Below are 24,856 nucleotides of genomic sequence, written 5' to 3' on the forward strand. Positions count from 1 at the left end.
AAACCCCACAAAAGGATAAAGACATATACACTGAACAACATCTTACATTGGGTAAAGTAAAAATATATTATTAATTAAATAAAATGTAAAAAATCATATTAGAAAAAGATTTATGCCCATCCTGTCAGTCAAGCCATGGGGTTTCCTAGTATTTAGGGTATGTATCCACCACACCTCGCGTTTAAGCAGAATACGATGTGTGTTACCTCCTCTTCAGGCTTTCTAACCTGTTCAACACCAAAAAATGAAAAAGCATCAAGATTGCCATGGTGAGCCTCTCAAAAATGTTTTGACACATTGGAGATGTTTTTAGCCTTTAAATTGGTAGTGTCATTTATATGCTCCGATATCCTCACCCTCAAAGGACGTATAGTGCAGCCTACACATACTGTATCCTGCAAGCACTACACTGTACAACATAAACTACTGGAATAACAATGTATGTACTGTTTGATGCCATATGTTTTTTTGGTTGAAAAGGACATTACTGAAGTACTTTTCCTGTGTCTATAACACTGTCTGCAGGTGTTTTGTCCACACATGCATGATCCTGTAGTGGACAACCATGTCTATGATTTGCCTGGCTTGCATGAACAAAATAGGCTAGGTGATAATCTGCTACCCAAAGTAGGAGCTCTTCTGCACGAAAAGTTACATTCATCCTTAATCACACTATATAGATCTTTATCTGCATACAGAAAAGGAAGATTTTTTTTTTTTTTTTTTTTTATAATAGTGGCAATCTTATTAACCTCCAAAGAAAAAATAGTGATAAAATGAACTTTGTTACTATTTAAATGACTTTGATGTTTGTGACAATCTTATTAACCTCCAAAGAAAAAGTAGTGTTAAAATGAACTTTGTTACTATTAAAATTACTATGATGTTTGTATGTTGTTGCTGTGTATCAATTTGATCCGATTTCTTTGGAGGGCTATATTTTTACTTCTAGTTATCATTTGTTTACTGTAGACCCGTTCCATAAGTTGGTCCTGAATTGTTACACATTCCTTTAGAAAATCTTCTTGTGTTGAGCAATTTCTCCTTGCCCTAATAAATTCCCCAGTAGGTAAAGACTTAATGGTATGGCTGGGATGGCAACTGCTTGCTAACAAAAGGGAATTTCTTGCACAGGATTTTCTAAAGGTTTTATATGTAACAGTGCCACTATCTGCAGGTCCCGTCATGGTAAGGTCTAAATCATCAATTTGTTTTGGGTGATGTGAAAAAGTGAATTCTAAATTTAATGAATTGTTATTGAAATACACCTTAAGTTCACGTATAACATCACTCGATCCGTTCCAAACCATAATCAGGTCATCAATGTAGCGACCATACCAGGCAATGTCCCTTCTAATAAAAACAGAATGGTGTAGCGCTAAATTATGAATGACAAACACCAATACTGAATCAAAATATGATGTTAACATATACAGTCCAAAAAATGAACACTGAAGTCCACAAAGGAAGGTATTGGCTGAAACAGATTCCCAGGAGAGGAAAAGCTCCAAGCAAATGAAGAAAGGTGAAGATCAGGTGTGCCCAGGAGTAGAAATGAATCCACCAGACAATATAGTGAGAGATGGCTCCTTACCAAATAGCTCTTGCCACTAGATTATAGGTGGCTGAACGCTCAAATGAAAGAGATCCTCCAATGTAGTGGAATGGCCAGGCAGGAGCATAGGTCACTCTCTCCGGGGACAACCAATCATAGGGATATCCAGTGTATAACCATGGAAATAAAAAGGGGAAACACTCCCATAGTGAATTACCAATGTATAACTTTAATAAATAAAAAGGGATGCACTCACATGTAAAAACTTTGTATGTCAGCGGAACAAACAATGACATGCAGCTGCAGCGTTCCTGCAGAACATTCCTCCTCGGATCGTGGGTCACCCGGCAGTATGGTGGAGAGCTAACGCTGATGATCCATCTAAACACCAGGAACCAATATGAACTCTCACGCCGTCAGGATAAACCACTACATGTTTCGTGATAACTCAAGTCCTCTGGGGGTTGGTCCTAGGACACTGGGCACTGTAGCGGGAAATATGATAATGGATAGCCTGTACTGAAAGGTGATGAGGAATGCAGGAATAAAGTGATTTGACATCAATGGGGATCCAGGTAAACACAAGAAGTGTTAATGTTGTACAGTGTAGTGCTTGCAGGATCCTTTGAGGGTGAGGATATTGGAGCATGTAAATGACACTACCAATTTAAAGGCTAAAAACCTCTCCAATGTGTCAAAACATTTCTGAGAGGCTCACCATGGCAATTGTGATGCTTTTTCATTTGATGAACAGGTTAAAAAAAACCTTTAAGAGGAGGAGACACACATCTAATTCTGCGTAAACATGAGGTGTGGTGGATACATACCCTAAATACTAGGAAACCCCATTTGAAACCCCATTGCTTGAAAGACAGGATGGAAATAAATATTTTTCCAATATGAATTTCTAAATTTTATTTAATTAATAATACATTGTTAAATTATCCTGCATTACAATGTAAGATGTTGTTTAGTGTATATGTCTTTTTGTTATTGACTTTTTTTTTTTTTTTTTGTGCAGTTGTCTTTGCTCCATGTGTAGTTAATTGATTTAACTGCTCTTAATTAGTGAGGCTACTGCCCTTTTGATTAGAGAATTTGTCATACTATGTATATCAGTTTTCAAATCACTTTTATATGCTTTGATGAAGGCTCTATAGCCAAAATGCGTAAGTTTTATACTCTGTACCTTGTCGCAATAAAGTACTTTTATTCAAGAGCACGCAGAGTCGCCGGCCCTTCTGCCTTAAATTCATGTTTATGGGAGTTGAACGCCCTGGCTTGAGCACCGGATTCCAGTCTATGGGCTTATCATTAGCAGTGGAGCTGGGGTAACCCTTGCTGTTTACCTTGGTATATCTTTAATTTGCTTGCTTTTAGGTTCATGCACAGCTTTATTTGGTACAATTTTTTAATAAGACTCTGCCTGGATTTTTATTATAATTTGACAACTGGACAAAAAAATTAGAAAAATGTGTTTTTCACTTTAACAGCTTATAATCTTTTAAAGACTTTTTAAAAATTAAAAAATATTTTTGATTTTTCTTTCTTCCCTGCTTATGTTTCTGGTTACTTTGTCTGAAAGTCAAGTTATATTTTACAGCCATATAGATTTATAATCAAATGCTTGTGAATTCCTCTATCATTAGGTGCTGGAATATCTGTGATTGATGATTGGTGTATTGTTTTCCAGCCTTTTGATGCTCACAGTCTTCAACTTTTAGCTTCATCTCACTTACAGATATATCAATGTCTAACTTTGAGTGTTCCCGAAAAAACCCAAACCTCTGAAACAATGGGGTTGATTTACTAAAGATTCATAGGCGGTTCACTTTGCAAGAGAATTTGTCCTAGAGCTTAGTGAATGAGTTAAAGCTCTGTTTAATTCATCATCAAATCATGTGCAAGCAAAAATGCTGTTTTTTTATTTTCCTCTTTGCACGTGATTTTGTATTCTTTGCAAAGTGAAACTTCACCACATTCAGTAAACTCTGGGGCTTATTCCCTCGCAAAGTTCTACTTCCCTTCCAATGTGAACAGCACATTTGCCTTTATTAAATAAATCCCAATCTTTTTGTCCTTGCATGTCAATGTCTTTTGAGTAAAAGGAACTATTCTCTTGTTATAGTTACTGGGGAATCTCATACACTCTATTCATATCAATATACAACGCAAACCCATCTCAAAGATTACAGTGCAATGGAATTTCTATTCTGTAATTTTTAGGGTATTTACAGTACCAGTTACCATCAGTTAGGCTCTATGCACACTGCAACTAAAAAAACGCCGGTTTTACATTTGACGACTATTTTTTCTGCCTATGAATGCCGCTCAATGTTAGCCTATATGTCTACGCAGGCAGGAGTGTTTAGAGGCAGAAAAAAGCATCACTTGTAAGTTCAGAGGAGGAGCATTTTGGCAGAAAGAATGCACAAATGTGCAAAAATGAAACATAACACTAGATGCTTTCACAAGTTAATAGTTAGTAAATTATTACTTTGGCATAAACTTGTGTGAATGCACATAAACGCTTGTGAAAAAATGCATCTTTTATTGCATTTTTAAGCTTTTCCTGATTTTCTACTCCAGACTCTGATGCTTATTTACAAACTCAGCTTGCATCTGACCACAATTCCTGTCTGTTGCCTGCCTTGCCCTTTAGATGTTATGGGTCACTCTGTTTCTCAATGCTACTATGATCTTACATGAGAAAAAAGGCTGCACTGTCAAAAACAGGTATAAGCACTGAAAGACAGGAATAAATCCTAATAGTGAGCATAAACATAAAAATGTGATCAAAATGGTGCATGTCAAAGAACCACAAACGTAAATCTGCAAAACTACAACTTTAAACAAAAGCGCCAAAATAACATCATATGGGGGTTCCCATATACAGTGATTTAAAGGCACATCATACAATAAATCAGCTATTAACCACTTGCCGACCGCTCACTGTGCTGCTACTGCAGCACAGTGTCTCCCCTGTAGGTGTCTCAGCTGTTGCATGTAACTATTACAGAGTTATTTGTGTATCTCTCTCTACGAAACATGTATGGTGGCGGGACTGGAAATGATGCTATCACGCAGCATACACCCAGAAGTAGACCTCAGTACACATGGGAGAACTGAGAGAGGAGATACTGGAAGTGGTATGCATACTATACAACCGGCGCTTAGAGAACAGCATTAATACTGCCGTTATTTTATGTTACTCATGGCGAATACCCCTCGGTGCAAGGTATAACACCACACAATGTGAGTGGGAGGAGGGAAAGCGTTTGTGATTAAATAAAAAAATTAAAAGGTTTTACACTATATCAATTCCCCTTGTTTTTTATACTACATCAGACTAACCCATGTGAAAGGGATACTGGCCATTAACATAGAGGAATTAAATCCCTTGGTGGAGATTAAAAAACAATGCAGTTAAAGGAAACGCCTTGCAAATAAGCCTTCCATGACTCATCTGTAATGGGTGGTCATGGTTATCCGTTGGGTTTTCCAACTTGTAAAAGGTGGTGGAGCACTGAAGCACCTTGTTAAAGCAGCTATAGTGTTATGTTGGATAGCATTTCACTTGCACAGCACGCTGGGACTTTCCTCAAGGGTAGAGGAGTTGAATTTTGCACTTATTGTGGAACATTTTGACATTAAAATGTATTGTACAGCACGCTGGTCCTTTTTTTTTTTTTAACGAGTGTGGAATTTGTGGAGTTTAATGTTGTACTTACTGTGGAACATTCTAAAATTTATTGCACAGCTTTCTGCCACTTTGTCTCTGGAAGATTGTAAACATTGAATTCCGTATTCACTGTGGATACATATTTAAACATTTTCTATTTGTATTTATCAGCAATTTATGTATGATTATGTGCACATAGATGTAATGTAGCACTTTTAACATACACAGGTTAGCGCTGTTTCTAGATTAAAAATAGACTACATTTCCTCAGGGGCTTTTAGGCAAGTGTTCCTATGTTAATAGTTTACTATTGTTGCCTGGGTGTATATACAGTATGTGCGTGTGCGTGTGTGTAAAGACATGACAGATGTATATCTGCCACATTGTTGTTATCTCATATGCCCTATACCAGATAGTTCAGTCTGTGACCCAGAGTGTCTGTAATGGTCATTTGCTGTATGTTAATAGGTGAACCTGTTTATTGCAACTGCTGCTGTTAGTCTAGTTAACCCTGCCCCCTTTGATCTGGTTTTTTTTTTTAGCTACTTTAAGCTCAGGGCTCAATTACCAGCATAGGTTAAGGACAGGTTAGGCATCCAACAGCCACTTGGTAGTTAGAGGTCTGGTTGCATGACAGATTGGAAGTTACCAGGGACTAAGACGCAGAGTAGATAGGCTGATTCGCAGTTCCAGTGTCAAATCATGGTTGCAGCACTAAACATTGGAGGGGGCTCTAGAAGTAAATTGGTTTCCCTTTTACCTGTCTAAAGGATAAATTCCATAGCACCCCAACAAAATGCAGGCTCAGTCTAGGGATGTATTTTTATTTGTTGCACTACTTGAACACAGGCGGGTATGAGGGTGCAGGATACTCCAAAACACACATAGGCATAGGAGGACAGATTCTAAAGCAAAGCCCTTCAGTAGCAGCCTTAAGCAATGCTGGAGGTAGAGGGGACAGCTAGATAGTGGGAGACTCTAAAGGAGCAGTCAGAGCCCTTGTAGCAACCTATGGTGCCTCACCCCCAAAGCACAGTAAACCTGGAGCTCTAGCCAAAAGGTTCTACTCACAATGTCAAGAGACAGCTCCTCAGTCAGCTTCCCTATGACACTCTTCAGTAAATGGGTTATATCTCCAGACTAGCTTCTACAGGCAGTGTCCTCCAAGTCCGTCAGCCAAGCACATGCTGAGGCCTAACAGCAACAGCTTTTCAGTTTCAACACCTCTCCTAGGGCAGAGGCCCTAGGAGAGATAGAATGCTGAATAAATCCTCCCGAACATCTGTCTTCTCCCCAACCACACCTTCTGCGTGTACCTCCCAGGGATTGGCTGAGGTCAAATAAACAATAATAACCCATAACCCTATTTCTTGAGGCTTCTTCTGGAGGCTAAGGGAGACTTGGCCAGACCTAGAAAATAAATTGCTGTTCAACTGAATACTGCAGAGTAAAAAAAATAAATCTCCTCATCATTCCAGACCTTGTATTCAGGTCTCTGACACCAAGACAGCAGCCACATCCTGATCATTTTCAGGGGCCCCTGCAACTGAACTTTAATGCAATGTTTATCTGGAGATATCTCTATTAATAACTAAATATACCCGGGTATATGTGCACAGTTCCACCAGGACTCTTGTTGGGCCTTTGCCGATAACCTGTTCATACTATTATTAATCTTTAATTACGATTTGTATAAAGCTTATATTGTTTCCATACTGGTCACCTACATACTTCTATACTTCATCTATATACTTACAGTTAATGTTATATGCTGGCCGAAGCATTTCATCTGCCCTCAACTACTTTTTTTAGATTACTGGTTAATACTGCCAACTTTATTATCAAACCCAGAGAGTTCTGGTTCTCCTATTTACCTACATGTTTACCTACAAATTTAGTGCAATATCCTGTTTGGGGAGGGCCGTTTCTCATAACTCCCACCCTAAAAGAGGGCTAGACCTAAATAGAAATGTTTTTAACTAGAGTATATTGTTAAATAAAATGATATGGACTGACGTAAAAAGACTAGCCACAGAAGTTAATTGAGGATGCTGGAGTGTGGGATGAAAGATGAGGCATGAAGGTTATCACTGCAGAGATGTAATGAGGTGTGATCTCCACCTTGATCTTGCTCTGACCAGCATTTTACAGGTATTTCACTGAAGTATATACTGGGATTTGATGTGTACCTTCAGACCCACAGACAGTGTATGGAAGGACCTATAATGCATGTAAATCTACAGGGTGTACAAGTATGTAAAGTGAAATTTACACAATTCAGACTGAGTGCAGGTTCACACTTATGCGATCACAGACATTGCATATGATTCGGAGCGCACTGCTCTTAAAATCACATGCGATGTCTGTACAGTGAAAATTCAGCCATACAGTTTGCATGGTTGAATTCACCCGCAATCGCAGTGAACACACACAAGACCCTTTTTTTGGTCTGCAGCAGAATCGGATCGCATGGTGGTTCACACCAGTGCGATCCGATTCATGTGCGAACTGTCAGATCGCACTGCGATATGAGATCTGGTCTGGGGGTGTTGTTAACCTTGAATTAACACCCCCAGCGTATCCCATATGGCAGTGTTAACTGCCTATTCTGTGGATGCGATGCAGGAACACGCAGTATATTCGCAGTGTTCCCGCATCGCAATAGTGTGAACCAGGATTCAGTGACAACAGTTTGTGCTATGTTCATTAGGATGATATGCAAAATGTAAACTTTATTTGGAAATTTGGTGTAAACAGATAACATCCTGCATATAGGAAACAGATTTAAAAATAATCAAAATTTAGTGTATTATGCCACACTCTTATATAAACATGTCTGCTATGGGTGTACCCCACCATCTTTATCCACTAGATTTTTCTGTTTTTTTTTTTTTAGCATGTGCAACATACTTCATGAATAAAGTTCCATGTTTTTAATGGAGCATATTCACACCATAATAGTTAATCAAAGTACATTTGAACATTCAAAGTCCTCTACGAAATGTCTAATACGTTGCCCTTAAATTTCCTGCTCTGTTCAACCTTAGGTAGCATAACTTTGAAAGAAAGAGGTAATCCATGTACATTAGTGCACACTGAAGCACATGCGTCAGGGGTAGAATAACCCCTCACTGCACAAGGGTCAGACACTGCAGCCAATAAAGTATTTAGAAGACTGGAAGTTCTACCTAATTGTGGGTTTAACCACTTGCCGACCGCCGCAAGTACATATACTGTGGCGGTCAGCCCCTCACAGGCAAAGTGACGTATGGGTACGTCACTAGCCTGTGAGGCTCTGGGGAGCGAGCGCGCGCCTCCGGAGGCGCGCTCCCGCTCGGTCACGGACCCCCCCGCGCGTGTGCCCGGCGGACCCGATGTCCGCCGGGCACTCACGATCATCCGTGACAGCAAGAGAAAGGCAGGCGGCTGATGTAAACAAGCCGCCTGTCATTCTCCCCTGTGTAGGAATAGTGATCATACGGTTCTACTATGTAGGACCGTTGATCACTGTTCCTACAGCTCAAGCCACAGCCAATCACAGTTAGAATCATGCCCCTAGGGACACACACCACCCCTCCCTCTCAAAAAAAAGTTAACCCCTTGACTACCAGTGTCATTTTACAGTAACAGTGCATATGTATAGCACTGATTACTGTAGTAATGTCACTGGTAACCCCAAAAGTGTCAAAAATGTCAGTCAAGGGTCCGATCTGTCCGCCCCAATGTCGCAGTCCCGCAAAAGAAATCGCAGATCGCCGCCATTACGCGTTAAAAAAAAAAAACAACATAAATGACAAAAATCTTTTCCTTTGTTAGTAAACGCGATAACTTTTGCGTAAACCAATCAAAATACGCTTTTTGCAATTTTTTTTACTAAACATATGTAGCATAAAACAAATTGGACGAAAATGTTAAAAAATTTTGATTTTTACATTTTTTTTGGGGAATTTCATATAAAAAATTGTGAAAAATATTGTTATTTTTGCAAAATTGATGCTATTTTTTGTTTATAGCGCATGATCAAAAAATCGCACAGGTGATCAAATACCACCAAAAGAAAGCTCTGTTTGTGGGGAAAAAAGGACGTCAAATTAGTTTAGGTACAGCGTCGCACGACCGCGCAATTGTCCGTTAAAGTCACGCAGTGTCGAATCGTAAAATACCCCCTGGTCAGGAAGGGGGTAAATTCTTCCGGGGCTTAAGTAGTTAAGAGACAAACGTATAGAAACTGGGAAATGAGTTGGTTTACATTTAAATTATGGACTACAGTTATGTTCTACCTACACTGTATATAAACTAAATCACATGAATGTGTTGTCCCACAGGTACACTAAATAAATTCTATTTTTACCCACAAAATTCAGGAGATGCTTAAAAAAGAATGTCAGTATGATGGCACAATGGTACCACCTAATGGTCAATAGTAAGAAAGCACATACTGATCACATCATTCTAAACTATTTTATATAGGGAATAAAAAAATCATAGTAGATCTTGATAGCCATGTGAGAGCAGTCAACAGATGATTTTATTTTAAATAATGTATTTTGTAATTTATATGCACAGTACTTTTTTTTAGATTACACTTTGTGTTTTGAGACAGAGGAAAGCTATAACAGGCAAACAGGCTACAGTGAACTGGAAACCCAATGGCAAAGCAAACTTATTACTCACCATTATCAACAACTTATCAAAGAATAGTAGTGTAACAGCATCATAGAAAACTCTGGTTTATGCAATAAATCCTAATATAGCGTCATAAGAAATTGCGGCTCGTTCAATAAATCATAATACATGTTGAGATGTGAAAATGTCAGTTATCCAAGTGAACACAATTGCCTGTAAGTGAACACCACCATCCAAAACAAGAGAGGCATGCTTGTTGACAGCCTGGAAAATAGAAATCTATGATACGACCTAGAGATCCACTATTTCCAGAAAGGTGGAAAATAGCTATTAATGAATCTCAGTGTCATTTCTCAGGGCACCAAACATTGGTTCAGTTACTGTACATTTGTCTTAATTACAACACAACAGTGCACTGCTCAGTGCATTCTCTAACTTATCCTTTCAAAGATTGTTTATGTTACTAACTACAATCCTATGATCTATAAAAGGTTGGCCTTGAGGGTGTGCCTAAGTATTGTATTTTGCTCCAGATGGATGCATGAATTACTTCATTGGTAACAAAGCTTTTCTCAAAGAAAATATGTTTTTATCCTGTACATTTACTTTTTCAGCTACAGTAAAACATATCGAGAACAATTTCTGAATTCAGCTATCGCCATGGTTTGTCCACCTTTTAGATCCTGAAAGCTGTGCATGCACTTTAAAAATTTAGATTCTGTACCAATTTACCTCCTTTCATGATATTACAGTAAACGATGCAGGGGCTCCCCAAGTCTACAGGTCCAGCTGACTTGAAAGATGCATTATGCGCTATCTTTAACATGTACCTAGAAAACTGCCTGGTCACTCCTACTGAAAGCAATACTGTCCCCTGAACAGAGAACTTTCCCTACCCAGGCAACAACACTACCTGAATAATCATTGACATTGTTCACCTTTCTCACTAACTTATCCTTTAAGCTTCCGGAATAGAGAGGAAGGTTTCTACATAGGAAGCAAAACTAAGGTACCAACTTCAGACCTGCCTTAGCCTTCCTCTCTGGGCATTCTAGTTGGTATTGCAGTTTGATTACTTTATTGTTCATACTGTTCTGTATTCTGACATGTTAATAAACGACTGGCTGTTGAACCCAACTTGGGGGTAGGCAGACCTGCTAGGATCCCCATTTTCCCGTCCGACTTTCGATGTCCTACATTCTAACTTATAGGATAGAGGCTCTGACTAATCCTCTCAAATAGTCTGGCACATTACTACTAGCCTGTTGTAGCACACCAATAATCCCATCACCTACCCTGTCAAAATTACCATAACAATGGACCCATCTCACTTAGCCATAAGATGTGACCCAGGCACTCCCATCGGTTTCCTTCCTACCAATTTTTCCTTCCAATTAGCCCCCTTTCTTTTTGATTTTTTTTATACTAACATGGATTCCTTCCCATTGATCGAAGTCCCCACAAAAAGTAGAATGCTCCTAGACATTTCTAGACTCCTGCTTTGACCCAGAAGAACCCATTGGTAATTCTAAAAAAAAATCTCTCATTACTACCGCCAACTCTTCACAAGACAATTTCCTCAATATAACTATAGCCATGCTAGAATCCTTTATAAAAAGGGTTCTGGTCCTTGGCAGGGACTTCAACTCCCCCCAATCCATTAGGCCTTCCCTGCAAGATGTACAAAAGTATCACTTGCTCTTTACAGTGCCGGAGTTCCAACACAAAACACACCTAAACCGCAATACATGGTCCGAATTAACCTCTCTAAGGACCCAACTCAAGTCCTAAAACCACTTTAAACCAAAAACAGCATATGCCCATTGCAGCTTATGAACATGGGGTCAAATGCAGGCATCTCTTGGCCACTGCGCTAAAGGAACAACAGACTCAGTTCTTTATCTCTGATATCAATGCATTGCAAGGTAAGAAGGCCCAGCTCCTTAAGAACATAGCAAGCGCCTTCAACTCATGATATACATCACTATACAATCTACCTGCACACCGCAAGGAAAATGACTTTGACACTACAACATAAAAGATAATTACATACTTGGCCTCATCCAAACTACCTACAATTAACTCCCAAACCATTGAGACTCTAGAGGACCCAATCTCAATGGAGGAACTGTTAGAGGTGACTAAGAACACCCATACAGGAACATCTATTGGCCCTGATGGGTTCACACTGTGATACTACAAATCATTCTTGTCACAGCTAGGATGCCACTGTTTAGCAGCTTACAATTCTCATTCCACAGGTGCACAGTTCCACGTAGCCTCCCTATGAGTTCATATTACTGTACCACATAAAAGGGGCAAAGGCCCCTCTCTGTGCTTTAGTTATCACCCCTTATCCCTCCTATGCTGGCATAATCCTAATGCAGCTTTGGAACAAGCAGGGATTAAACAACATGTGGCTGGACAAAACTAAAAGGCATGTTCAATAATGCTAGGTGTCTATTGAACAATATGGAGAAACTGGAACTACTGATATATTAGAGACCTGGTTTGGCAGTACACATGAGTCGCATGCAACTATCCAGGGGTACTTCCTGCATCAAAGGGACTGGGTAGATAGAAGAGGGCTGTGCGTGTACGGTGATTACGAGGGATTACGAGGGAGGACATTACTAACGAGGCATTGGAAGCAGTGGAATCCTTGTTCCTGGAATTTCAAAGGGAAGAAACAAATGGGAAATTAAAAGTAGAGGTATGCTACAGGCCTCCAACCCTGAACAATGAAGAGGAGCTTGATCTCAATTTACAGTTAGAAATGGTGGTGAGGCAGGACAATGTAATCATCATGGGGGACTTTATTTATTCAGATATCAACTGGGTGGATGGAACTGCTCACTCTAGGGCTCTGAAATTCTTAAATGTCTCGATGTGTCTTTATGTGTCAGTTGGGGGCTTCCCTAACTAGTAACAAGGCTCTGCTAGACTTACCAATCACAAACAACCCAGAGCTGATAGCAGATGTAGAAGTAAGGAATGACTTGGGAAACAGTGATCATGGGGCAACTACAATCAGTGTAAAGCACAGGAAAAGGAAAAACAAGGGTAGCACAAGTACATTAAGCTTCAGGAGAGCAAACTTTACCAAACTACGCTCCATACTTCTTAATAATAAATAGGAAGATATTCTAGAAACAAAAAAACATGGAGCAAAAATGGGAGTGTGTTAAGAACATTTTAGGTAATGGCATTAGCCGGTGTATTCCAATGGGCAACAAATATAAAAAAATCAAGGCTAAACTTGGGTGGCTAAAGCAAAGTGTAAAAAGACACATTAAAGAGAAAAAACTGTCTTTTAAAAAATATAAGGCCGAAGGGACACTGTCAACATTCCAGCACTACAAAATGCAAGAAGAAATGTAAGGGCGCAATCAGGGCAGCAAATGTAGACAACCAAAGACGCATAAAAGAGGAGAATAAGAGAATCCCAATTTTTTTTTAAATATATTAATAGTAAAAAAAAGCTAAGTCAGTGCATATTGGCCTCATAAAGGATGATCAGGTTAGTTACAAGTGACAAGAAGAAGGCAACTGTATTAAATACAGTCTTCTCCTCAGTTTTTACTATGGAAAATAAGGAGTATTATAAACAAGACGGTATTGTTAGCAACACAGCAAGGAGTGTGCCCTTGTGGCTAGCAGAGGCCAGTGTTCTAAAAAGATTGGAAAAAATTAATGTGAACAAATCACCAGGACCAGATGGCTTGCATCCGAGATTCCTCAAATCATTTAGCCAGTTTATCGCTAGACCTTTATTCCCAATGTTTAAGGAAAGCTTACTGACTGGAATGGTTCCAGCGGATTGGCGTAAAGCTAACGTGGCACCAATATTCGAGAGGGCCGAGTAGTTTGAAAACTATTGGAGGGGATGATAAAGGACCATATCCAGCAATTTGAAGAGATGAATAGTGTCATTAGTAGTAATCAGCGTGTATGAACCCTATTAAAGTCTATGGGACCTGAACTTGCAAAATCAAAAGCCCCCATTTTGAAGGCTTATATGCAAATATATGGCAATATAAAGGTTATGGGGTCCACGTACTGCCCTAGGGGACATGTATCAATACAAACATCGTTTTTAGAGGAACAGTGATTTTAATGATGCTTAAAGTGCATTAATAAAAATGAAAAGTTAATTTAAATATAGTGCCTGGGGGGTCCCCTTAGTCTACTTGTAAAGTGGTGCATCTGTAGCCTGTATAGAACATTCTGAAGAAAAAATTAAATTTCTAAAGAAAAAAAAAAAAAATGATTGAAATTACATTTAAATTGCCAGCAATACTATACCAGTGCCGGCAATAGAAAAACTTTAACCTCTTCCCCCAGTCTATACCAGGCCCCATGGGTCTGGTATGGATTTTAAGAGGAACCACGCTAGTATTATTTTTTTTTAAATGGGTTGGGTTCCTTTCACAAAATCCACACCAGACCCTTATCCGAGCATGCATCCTGGCATGCCAGAAAATAGGGGGGGCGAACGAGCAACCCCCCCCCCGAACCATACCAGGCCACATGCTTTCAACATGGTGGGTGGGTGCTGTGGGAGGGGTGGGGGGCGACCAACCACCAAAAGCCCTGCAAATTCATATTTTTACTGAACTGGCGAACATGCAATGTTCGGGCCAAACTTTTGATCTGCCCAAACTATTAGCTCAACTCTGGTCCTAGTAAATCACAGGCTCAGCAATTGCAGGCAATTAGCATATATTATAAAGGGTATTTACTCAAGAGGTAAAACAATAATTCTACCACTTTTCAAAACACTGGTTTGGCCACACCTTGAGTATACTATCTAGTTCTGGTCTCCAGTCCTCAGAAGGGATGTGCTGGAACTGGAGAGAGTCCAGAGAAGAACAACAAAACTAATAAGAGGGCTGGAGAATCTCAGTTATGAGGAACAATTACAATTCTTAAACTTATTCTCCCTGGAGAAGATATGCTTATGGGGAGATATGATAGTGATATACAAAAATCTTTATGGTGACTCCAGCACAGAGAGGAAACTATTCTGTCTCAAATCACTGAAAAAGACAAATGGCCGCTCAATGAAGTTGGAAGAGAAGCGGTTAAACCTTAAACTGTGTAAGGGGTTTTTTACTGTTAGAGTGATAAGGATTTGGAACTCTCTTCCACACTCAGTGGTTACAGCGGGAAATGTCACTAATTTAAAAAAATTCTTAGATGGGCATCTTATTGAACACAATATACAGGGATATGGGAAGTGGTAGAGACATAATACAGACGCACCCACACAGGTTGAGCTGGGTGGACTGCTATCTTCAATAATCCTTACCAACTATGTAACTATATATTTATATATGAATGTAGGAAACTGTTCATAAAGATCCTAGCCAACTGATTCATTCTCCACATTCCCAGTCTAATTCATACAGGAAGCCAGAAACATTATCAATGTAACTTGAACTGTAGCTGATAACTGCGGTGTAACTTCTTCCATTGTTACTGCTGTATTATCTTTCTGAATGGACAGGGATAGTATAATGTTCATTATTGCAGAAGTGCAGCAGCCATCTTTAGGGAGAACACTTTGCAATGCTCATCTATGGAGTGTCTCCAGTGCAGGGGCAGCCACCTTGGCTGGGTCTGATTCAATCTTGAAAGATGGTAATTGGCTGACGTAACAAAGCAAGGTGAGGTGGGACTTTCATATACTTCCTGATCCATCCTACTTTCTTCTTCATAACAAATTTTTCCCCATAATTTTTTTTGGAAACCGATCCTAAGACACCTCCTCAATTCTGCTAAGGTCTGCATCCAGACGTGGCTTAATACAATGGATAACATATGGAAATTAATTTACAAAAATACACCCTAGAAGTATTTTACAAGGTATGGCAGCATTGACCTATGTATATATTAGATGAAGGCATGTGCTTGATGGTGAGAGTGGAATAAGAGGCAAAGGTACTTTCTAAATAGCTCTCATCAGTCAATTTACTTTCTACTCTCCCCCCTCCTGCTCCTAGGTGGCCTTACTTTCTCTGCCCCATCTCTTTAGTCCCCACTCCTAGACCCTGTTTGCACCTTATCATCATAGTTCCCATGATCCCCAGGGCTGCTGTTAGAAATCATGGGGCCCATACAGCCCACCTGATGGGGGCCCCCCAACCCCGCCCTCTATCCAACCCCACCCCAAAAGCTGAGGAGGGGGGGACATATGGTGCAACAGCTGTAGAAGTGATCGGGGGGCTTCAGAGCTGCTCGTATCACTTCCACATGAATTCTGACAGTTTCCTTTACAAATATACAGTACACACACTCCTGGCTGCTGACACTTTTACAAGCATCAGGCATTTTTTTCTGGCAAAAGGCTGCTGCCAGGAGGAGGTTTTAACCACTTCTGGAGCGAAAGATTTTTCCCCTAATGACGAGGTCATTTTTTGCGATTCGGCACTGTGTTACTTTAAAATAAAATTGCGTGGTCATGCAACGCTGTATCCAAAAAAAATGGATGTCCTTTTTCCCATTTTTGCTTTCTTTTGGTGGCATTTGGTCACCTGTGCGATTTTTATTTTTTGCGCTATAAACAAAAAAAGAGCGATAATTCTGAAAAAAAAACCAAAAACAATGTTTTTCACATTCTGCTATATAACATTCTGCTATATAACATTCCCTAACAAAAATGTAAAAATCAAATTGTTTCATCATTTTAGGCAAATTTGTATTCTGCTACATATTTGTGGTTAAAAAAAAAAAAACAATAAGTGTATTTTGATTGGTTTACACAAAGGTTATTGCGTCTACAAACTAGGGGAAAAATTGATGTCATTTTTATTTATTTATTTTACTAGTAATGGCGGCGATATGTGATTTTTATGCGATTTTTAGCAGGACTGCGACATTGCGGTGGACAGATCTGACCCCTAACTGACACTTTTGGGGGGACCAGTGACATTACTACAGTAATCAGGACTAAAAATATGCTGTACGGCAGTCCGCGGGAGCGATCCTGTTACTAGATAATGACACTGGCGGGAAAGGGGTTAACCCAGGGGCAATCAAAGGGTTAAGTGTGAGCCTAGGGGGTGTTTTCTAACTGTGGGGGGGGGCTTGTAAAATCAATACAGAGACCTGTGATCCTAAGTAGGAGGAACACAGAAGCTCTGCATTGATTACTGAGAGAACAATGGTCTGCTGTGTTTACAACAGCAGACCGCTGTTCTCTCTTCACAGGGAGCGATCGCGGGTGCCCGGCGGCAATCGCGGCCCCGTGGATCGGCTTTCCCGCTGGCGAGTGGGCGCGCGCCCCCAGGATCGCTCCCGCGGACTGCCGTACAGCGAACTCCAGAGCATGCGGCTGGGCACAGGATAGTGTACCTCCGCCGAAAATGAAAAAATAGTCCCTCCTCAGCTCCCACCTCCTGAGCCCCTCTGCTAACCTAATGGAGCCCAGAAAAATATATTTATACAACCCCTATGCAAGTAGGAGTGAGGGTGTAATTTATTCAGCCCTATTTTTTTTGTTTGGAAGAAATGCACACTAAAGCTGCCTGGGCCCCCCTGATCAGCTGATAGAGCCCGGGCCCGGTACAATAGGGCTGGTTGTACTGCCTTATCAGCGGCCCTGTCCATCTCTAAGCAACCACCCCTTCTTCCACTCTTAGTAACTGAAGTCTCCAGACCTAACCCTCATCTGCCCCCCTTTTTCTCTATCACCGATTGTGTTTGTCCTAAGGTAAAAGAAAAACCTGAATCAACAAGATTGTCACAGACAGAGAGCTGATAATTCCTCTCTCGTTTCTCTCTATAACGGTTTACCAGTTATAGGCAATGTAGGCCTAACTGCCTTAGCTACACAAAATTGCACTATATTGTCTAGTTTGTACAACAATTTTTTTTTGAAAAGTAATTTACGCATTTTAGAATGAGACCTGCCATTCCTTTGTATGTGACTTTGTTGAGTGGAGTGGAATATTGGGAGCTGTCTCTTTATTGATATTGGAGAGACCGTTAAATATCTCAAAGAATATTCAAATGTTCACATTTTGTATTTAAACCGGGTTTATTTTCTCAAGCTTACACTTCAGTATACAGTTTTAGTTCCAAAATTCCAAACACAGTAAAGGATAAAATTAAATTGTCATTCGTGATGCAGTAATAAATAAAGTTTACAGATTTCTAAATAAATGTAGCATTAAAATTTAGATTTGAACTCATCTGACCCCCAAGATGATTTTGATTTCTCATAAAAATGCTTTGCAATTTAACAAAAGAATAATACTAGTAATAACAGGATGACTTGGAAAGCTTGGGCAATCATCACAAAAGTGAAAGTAATTGTATATCATGTAGGCTTAAGCATCCAATCAGTAATTCTCAACATTCATTAATCTCTAATTCTTTATGCGCGATCTTTATATTTTAACAATCTCAGATATCTGGTATATAGGGACATACTGTACATCCTCAAAAGAAAGTACAAACTGCCACCTAGTGGATAGAGCATCAGTATTAGTAACAAATAACAGTCCTTATCCCCTGAAAGACAGAATAAAATGAATAATAATAATTTGCAGATGAATTAAATTAGAAGATATTCAAAACAGTGCTGAACTCACTTTTATGAACAATTCTTATTGAAACAATATCAGAAGTTACTCATATAATTGTATTAATAGTTTGAATTCCAAGAATGATAATGAGTCTGCTTTTCACAGAAGTAATTTTTTTCCTGAAATCTAATAAACTGTAAGAAGTAATAAAACTCACAGAAAGGGAGCAATTCCTTTACACAGGCGTATTGTTGATTGCTGTACAGGGGAGAACTGTATGCACGCCGAAAACCTGGGGGCTGTAAAACAAATGAGTAAACATAAGAAACAGATTACCTATAAAAGAACATAGCTTAAACAGAATTTGTCATGGGACACAGTTCCTGTGTGAGAGGCCTTAGTTAGCAGCTGCCATTCTCGGACTCCCTGATCTCATACTACCTATAATTTAGTGATGCTGTACCTATTTATTATCACTGTTGATGATGTCACCACCCCGCACACTGCTATGCAGCCCAGAGGATAGCAGCTTCAATCTGAAGATTCTAACATGGGTATAGTTATTTTGACAAATTCCTTATAATAACTGTACATTCATCCAATGCCAGCAAAGAAAATAGTTGCCAGGAATGAAAGGCAAAAGAAATAATCAAAATGACTCAAAGTGATTGTGTCACATACTGTGGTAGATTATAGTGGTGTAGAACAGTATCAAATTGTAGAAATCATTTTTTCTATTTAAATATTTGCACTGATGTTGGTGAGTAGTGTTGAGCGAACACGGACTGTATTATTCGGGTCCGTACCGGATAATTGAATTTTTGTTACCCGGACAGGGACCCGAAAACTTTACTGTATGTTCGGGTTTAAAATCCGTGTTCGGTAATTTTATTTCCTGCTTTGTATGTAATGGCGCGCTTTTAATGGCGGGCTTTCAACAGCCAATCAACAAGCGTTTAACGGTGTGCGCCATCACAGCCATACCTAATAATGTATTAGTAGCTGTGATTGGCCAGCTGAAGCATGTGACCCAGGTCTTTATAAGCTCGAGAGACACAGCGCGGTGCGTCAGTCTGCTGTAGTGTAGGGAGAGAGCACACAGAATGGTGCTGGCTGCTGCTGATTAGGGATAGACAGGGTAAAACAACATTGTGCTGAAAAGAATGCAGGGACAGGTCAGAGTGTAGGCAGGGAAAGATATTTGAGCATTTTAGGGACAGGCTGGAGAGATTAGGCAGGGAGAGATGAGGAGACACAGGACAGAACAATCGTCCGTTAGCGATCTACATTGATTTTGCTGTGTGGGGGGTGGTGCAGTGAACAATCTTTTTGCCCTCACTTGAGCCCACTGAGGAGGAGGAGGAGGAGGGAGAAAAAAAATATATTTTATCAGTCTGTTGTGTGCAGCGTTCAGCTATATTTTACTACAGAGTGCTGTTCTAATCTGCTATTTAAAAATTACAAATTTAAAGGGGATTTTTTTAAGAGCACTTGCCATGCTCTAAACTACATTTTGCTGCCATTTGCAGCACTCTAGCCTTTTCCATTTGTTTTTTAGAGCCATTTTAGTGCCTGAAAGTTCAGGTCCCCATTGACTTCAATGGGGTTCGGTGTCCGGTTAAAGTTAGAAAAAAGTCCGGGACACGGACCCGGACTTTTTTTTCAAGTTCGGCTGAACCCGCCGAACACGGACATCCAGGTGTCTGCTCAACTCTATTGGTGAGTAATCATCAGCAGAAAGACGGTAGTTTGTAGTTATTATTTACATTTTCTATCTCCATTGCAGATGGCTCTCTGTGTTCTCCCTAGCTGGAGGTCATGTACTCTATGAAGTCCATGTGCCCTATGGGATCTTGGAAGTAAAGTTTCCCCCTTCATTTACTTGCCTAAAACCACCCACACACATAGCAATGCTGGTTTGGCTTAAAGGTAATTTTTTTGTATGGAACGTGAATGGTGATATTGGGTCTGCATTTTGATCTTTTTTGGTATCCCACGCCCTAATTCCTCTCTCCCTGAGTTCAATGGTCCTATATTAAACTCTCTAAAATGTCCTAAAGTGACTGGCACCCAAGTTCTTCCACCTCACAAAGAGTCAAAGATTCCACCCTGGGGTAAATGACCCACCAAGCCACCTGGGAATCCCTTACTTCCTTCAGGGGGTAAGAGGGTGCTATATTCTTGATGCCATACAACGTGAGGTCTAGTGAGATTTGTGCTTACCTTTCACAACTGCCTGCAAGTATTAAGAATTAAATCTTGGAAAATGTGTGCATGATTGTTTACAAAAGCCCACATAGACTCTTACAAGACCATTGTGCCACACAAAGTAGGGAGTAATGCTTTAATTTTTTTGGACAGTTTGAACACTGGCCTTTGTTACTTTCACAGAGTGGTAAGAGGGTGCAAAACAAACTAGAGAAAATTAACAATGTGGGCTTTTGGGGGGGAAATCTGAACAACTGAATATCTGGGAGGACTACATTACTGGAAAGGAAGCTGGGAAGAGCAGCTATTCCACTATGCAAACCAATCCTGCAACCACAGTGCGAAGAGAGAGCTGCATGTGTGTGTGTGGGAGGGGGGGGGGAGCAAATATTACCAATTTGTAGCAGCCAACTGCCAATGTCTCCCCTTATCTGAAGATGTTGGATGTGAAATTATATGAGACAATAGAGAGCACCTGTCCTGCAATTGCTACACACAAGCCATGACACACCCAGGCTTCAAACAGTCAAGGTCAAGGCCTGCAGCACTGCATACCAAAGTCAGAACCAGAGGGGCCTCCTGCTATTAGTAATAGCATGTTTCTGTGACATTAGGATGTTCGTGTAAAGAGGCCCTATGGAGGTTAAGAAGAGCATCATAGCTGCTGCTTGTTCCTGTTGTAGCTCTGTTACCTGCCTTGAAGTTGCTGCTGTGCTGGCTTGTTGCTGAGTTGCACGTTAAAGAGGATTACTAGCCGATGTCTGGGCTGTTGAGTTGTCATAAGTTTGAAGTTGGCTTTTTTTGGGACCATTTGATCCATTTTGTGTCTAGTTAGATGTTTAGATGTTAGTTGGGATACTTTTTTCCCAGGAGTAATCTTCGTGCACAAGTCAGTAATTACTACTGGCAATGCATTTAAAAAACCTGTAACTGCTGCATAAAAGCAATAAAAAGGGTGAAGTGCTATAATTTTTTGCACGTAGGTAGGGATCAAGTAATAGGGCTGGACTTTTAGGAAAGAAACATCTAATTGAAAATCCATGCTCTGAAGTGTCATTTTAGTGAGAATGGGATTTTAGCCTTTGTTTCTGCCTTGCTTTGTTTTTTCTTTTGCAGGTGGAATACCTGAGGGTATATCTGCAATCAAGGAATATTGCACTTGTAGTGTTATGTGATGGGTGCCTCTACTATTCAGTTAGCTAGTGGTAGAGGTACTGAAATGTAATCTATGTGGTTCAAAGAATATCTATCATTGTCAGGTATTTGGGCCTAGTGAGATTTGTTCTATATTTCTTGTTAGACATAATTGCTATCTTGTACTTTTGTGTTTTATGTGGGATTCCACCTGTAAATGTAACTGCTGCTTTCCCTTTCCCTAGTAAACCCATTCCTTTTATTTTTACCATAGGATACCCAGTTCTCAGGTGTGAGAGCATTTTCCAGGTTTTCCAGACTTTGGGGCAAAGTCTACTTCACTGCTTAGGGCAGGGTCCCTACACAGATACCCAGTGGAGTCCATAGTCTAAACTGATTGCTGCTAGGCTGTACTCAGTCTGAGCTGTTATAGATAGTTCTGCTTTTTCCGGCTTAACATAAGCTTAGTTTTATTGTTTGCATTTGCCTGCTGTTGGGGGGTGTACCTGGCATAAGTACAAGAACATCCAATAAGTCATGAATATTTATGTCTCTCTGGCCAATCGCTAGGAGATGTATTGTCACTGGTGCATGCAAGGGAAAGATATAAAGTGCCTTTGGAAAACTCTCCTGCCTGTCCGGTGAAGAAGTGTGCGCTTCTGTGTTTATTTTCCTCCCAGGGCTCCTGCCTGGGGAGAGTTCATTGGGGCACCGTCATGTTGTTCAAACCTTTCTGCAGACATTCCTAAACCTCCTCCCAGAAGAATTGAAGCTGTTATAGCTGCAAAGGGTGGCACAACTCAATATTGAACCCTGGACCTCCCACTAAACCGGATTGGCAGGGTTAATATGATTAAAATGATTTTTCTTCCGAAACTTTTGTATGGCCAACGCCCCCTGCAAAATCCCAAAGTCCCTCTTTAAACGCATTAACTCCATCTGTACTTCCTTTTTGTGGCATAGACAGTTTCTCAGCATAGCCCTGGCCACTTTGAAGCTGCCCACCCATTTAGCCGGCATTGCCTTCCCTGACTTTTACCTTTATTACCTGGCATCTCAACTGGTAGTGATACATCACTAGCTGCACCATTACTCTCACAATGCCTGCACTACCACCGAAGTCGCTATCATCACATCACTGGAGTCCCTGCATAATATTATATATCGCAGACAACTCCCGTCATGCCCAGGCACCTCGATGTAGCAGACCCCTTTATCCCTTTTCCAAACAGTGGTCCGGCGCTTCTCTAGGGAGGATTGGACCTCTTCCCCCAATAACCCACTTTGGCACAACCCTATGCTTCATGAACTGTTGAATATTCCACATCCTTCCTTTTGGATTACAAGGGGTGTCAAGTATCTTAATCATTTATATGATGCCCGGGGGGTTTAGATCCTTCCAGCAGCTTCGGGAGACCTTTGGACATCCTTCCGTGTCCTGGTTATATTATCCACAGGTCAGGCATGCTCTGTGGGTTCAATTTGGCTCCCTCACGACCCCTTTGCACATGGCTGCCCTGGAGAAGTTACTTAAGGACCCTGCCACTACTAAGTTGATCTCCCAGTATTATTCCTTCCTAAGCACTGATTCCAGCCCAGGATTTGTGAGAGCGCAGGCTCGTTGGTTGTCCTTGGGCATTGATCTTGTCGAGGACGACTGGACTCAGTTTTTTTCCGAAAATTATCACAAATCCGTTCTGGCATCCATTGACCACCTTATTCTAATAAAAGTGTTCCATCACAGTCATTTCACCCCCTATCGATTGCATAAATTGGGTTTGCGCCTTTGCGTTTGTGGGAACCAGCCATTCTTCATTGTTTTTGGTCCTGTCCACTAGTGTCTGCATTTTGGTCTGAGATTGACTCCTTTTTGTCTACTGTCCTTGGTATTCCCTAACATTTTACATCTCCAAAACTGTTTGCTGGGTGTGTTTGGGGACCTGATGGCCTCTAAGCATATGAAACGACTGCTTCACATTCTATATTTTTATGCCAGAAAGACTATACTCCTCAACTGGAAGGGATCCACGGGACCCGCTGTGGCCACTTGGCTCCAATTGATCAGTAACTGCCTCCTCTGTATAAACTCACATTTGAACTGAGGGGTCGTCCTCACTTATTTGATAAACTTTGGGGCAGCTGGATATCTAGTCCCCTTACTCTGACTCCCCCGGGTGTTCAGGAATAATTTATCCCTACTGGCCTTTTGTTTGTAATTAATGCTTTCCTCTGACTGATCATGACTGTCATGCTGTGTACAATGTCTCCTGATTGAGGGGTTTTCTTTTTCTCTGTTCAGTTTTTAATGTTTTGTCTGTTTCCTGTGTTTTAAAAATTCAATAAAAATATTGTTAAAAAAAAAAAAAAAAAACAATATTGAACCCTACGGAATAAGACTTGGATGCCATTAAAGTTCATGTGCGTGTAAAGGCAGCCGTCCCAATACTTTTGCTAATATAGTGTAGAATAAAAGGATGTATTTTAGCTAAAAATGATCCCAGCTGACACTTCTACAGTTAGATACTGTTTACATCCTCTTATACAGTAGATACATAGAATACATTTAAGTCTTCTTTTTGAAACAAAAGCATGAAAATTAGTTTTTATACAAAGGTAACTTCTATAAATTAATGTGTATTAACTAAAAACAAGTCTAAAATCACAGAGCTAGAAATATATCCCAATATACAGAGTAACTTACTATCTTGCCGAAACATTTCTGGAATTCCACGTATGACTGACAATGATGGTGAATGTTAGTTTTGCAGTTCTTGCATCGTAATCCAAACTTGTTGTTTACTAGGAAAGAAAATGGAATAAAACAAGTGGAATTGTCACTTTTATGTCTGTACAAGATGATATAGTACTAATTGTTTTTTTAAGCCTCAACAGCACTGCTGTGAAGATGTGCTACCAGTCGAGCAGGCAGACCTTGCACATGCAGTAGGCCTCATACACATTCCTGCTCCTTCAGCTTGATTCAGGGAGCACACTCAAGATTTGTTTTACCCGTATTTGTCTCCTACTCCCTCCACCATTCCAACTGCTCAGAAGAAGTTCTTTTGAAAATTGCTTGTTACTGACATACATTGGGTAAATGTTATCGTTTATACGTGATAG

General features: G+C 40.3%; 1 protein-coding gene across 2 annotated transcripts in view; it reads right to left on the reverse strand.

The window, feature by feature from the left end:
- STAC3 (SH3 and cysteine rich domain 3) overlaps positions 1 to 24,856 on the reverse strand; it is a gene marked incomplete at its 5' end in the record, with an annotated part of 183,657 nt that overhangs the window by 57,018 nt on the left and 101,783 nt on the right. For both annotated transcript variants that reach the window (XM_082247152.1, XM_082247151.1), the window contains 2 exons: positions 18,612 to 18,693; positions 24,438 to 24,535. In XM_082247152.1, coding sequence (XP_082103278.1) covers positions 18,612 to 18,693; positions 24,438 to 24,535 — 180 coding nt within the window. The remainder of the gene's footprint in view (positions 1 to 18,611; positions 18,694 to 24,437; positions 24,536 to 24,856) is intronic.

This window comes from Pelophylax lessonae (assembly GCF_965119305.1).
Source record: "Pelophylax lessonae genome assembly, chromosome: 2".
Lineage (NCBI taxonomy): Eukaryota > Metazoa > Chordata > Amphibia > Anura > Ranidae > Pelophylax > Pelophylax lessonae.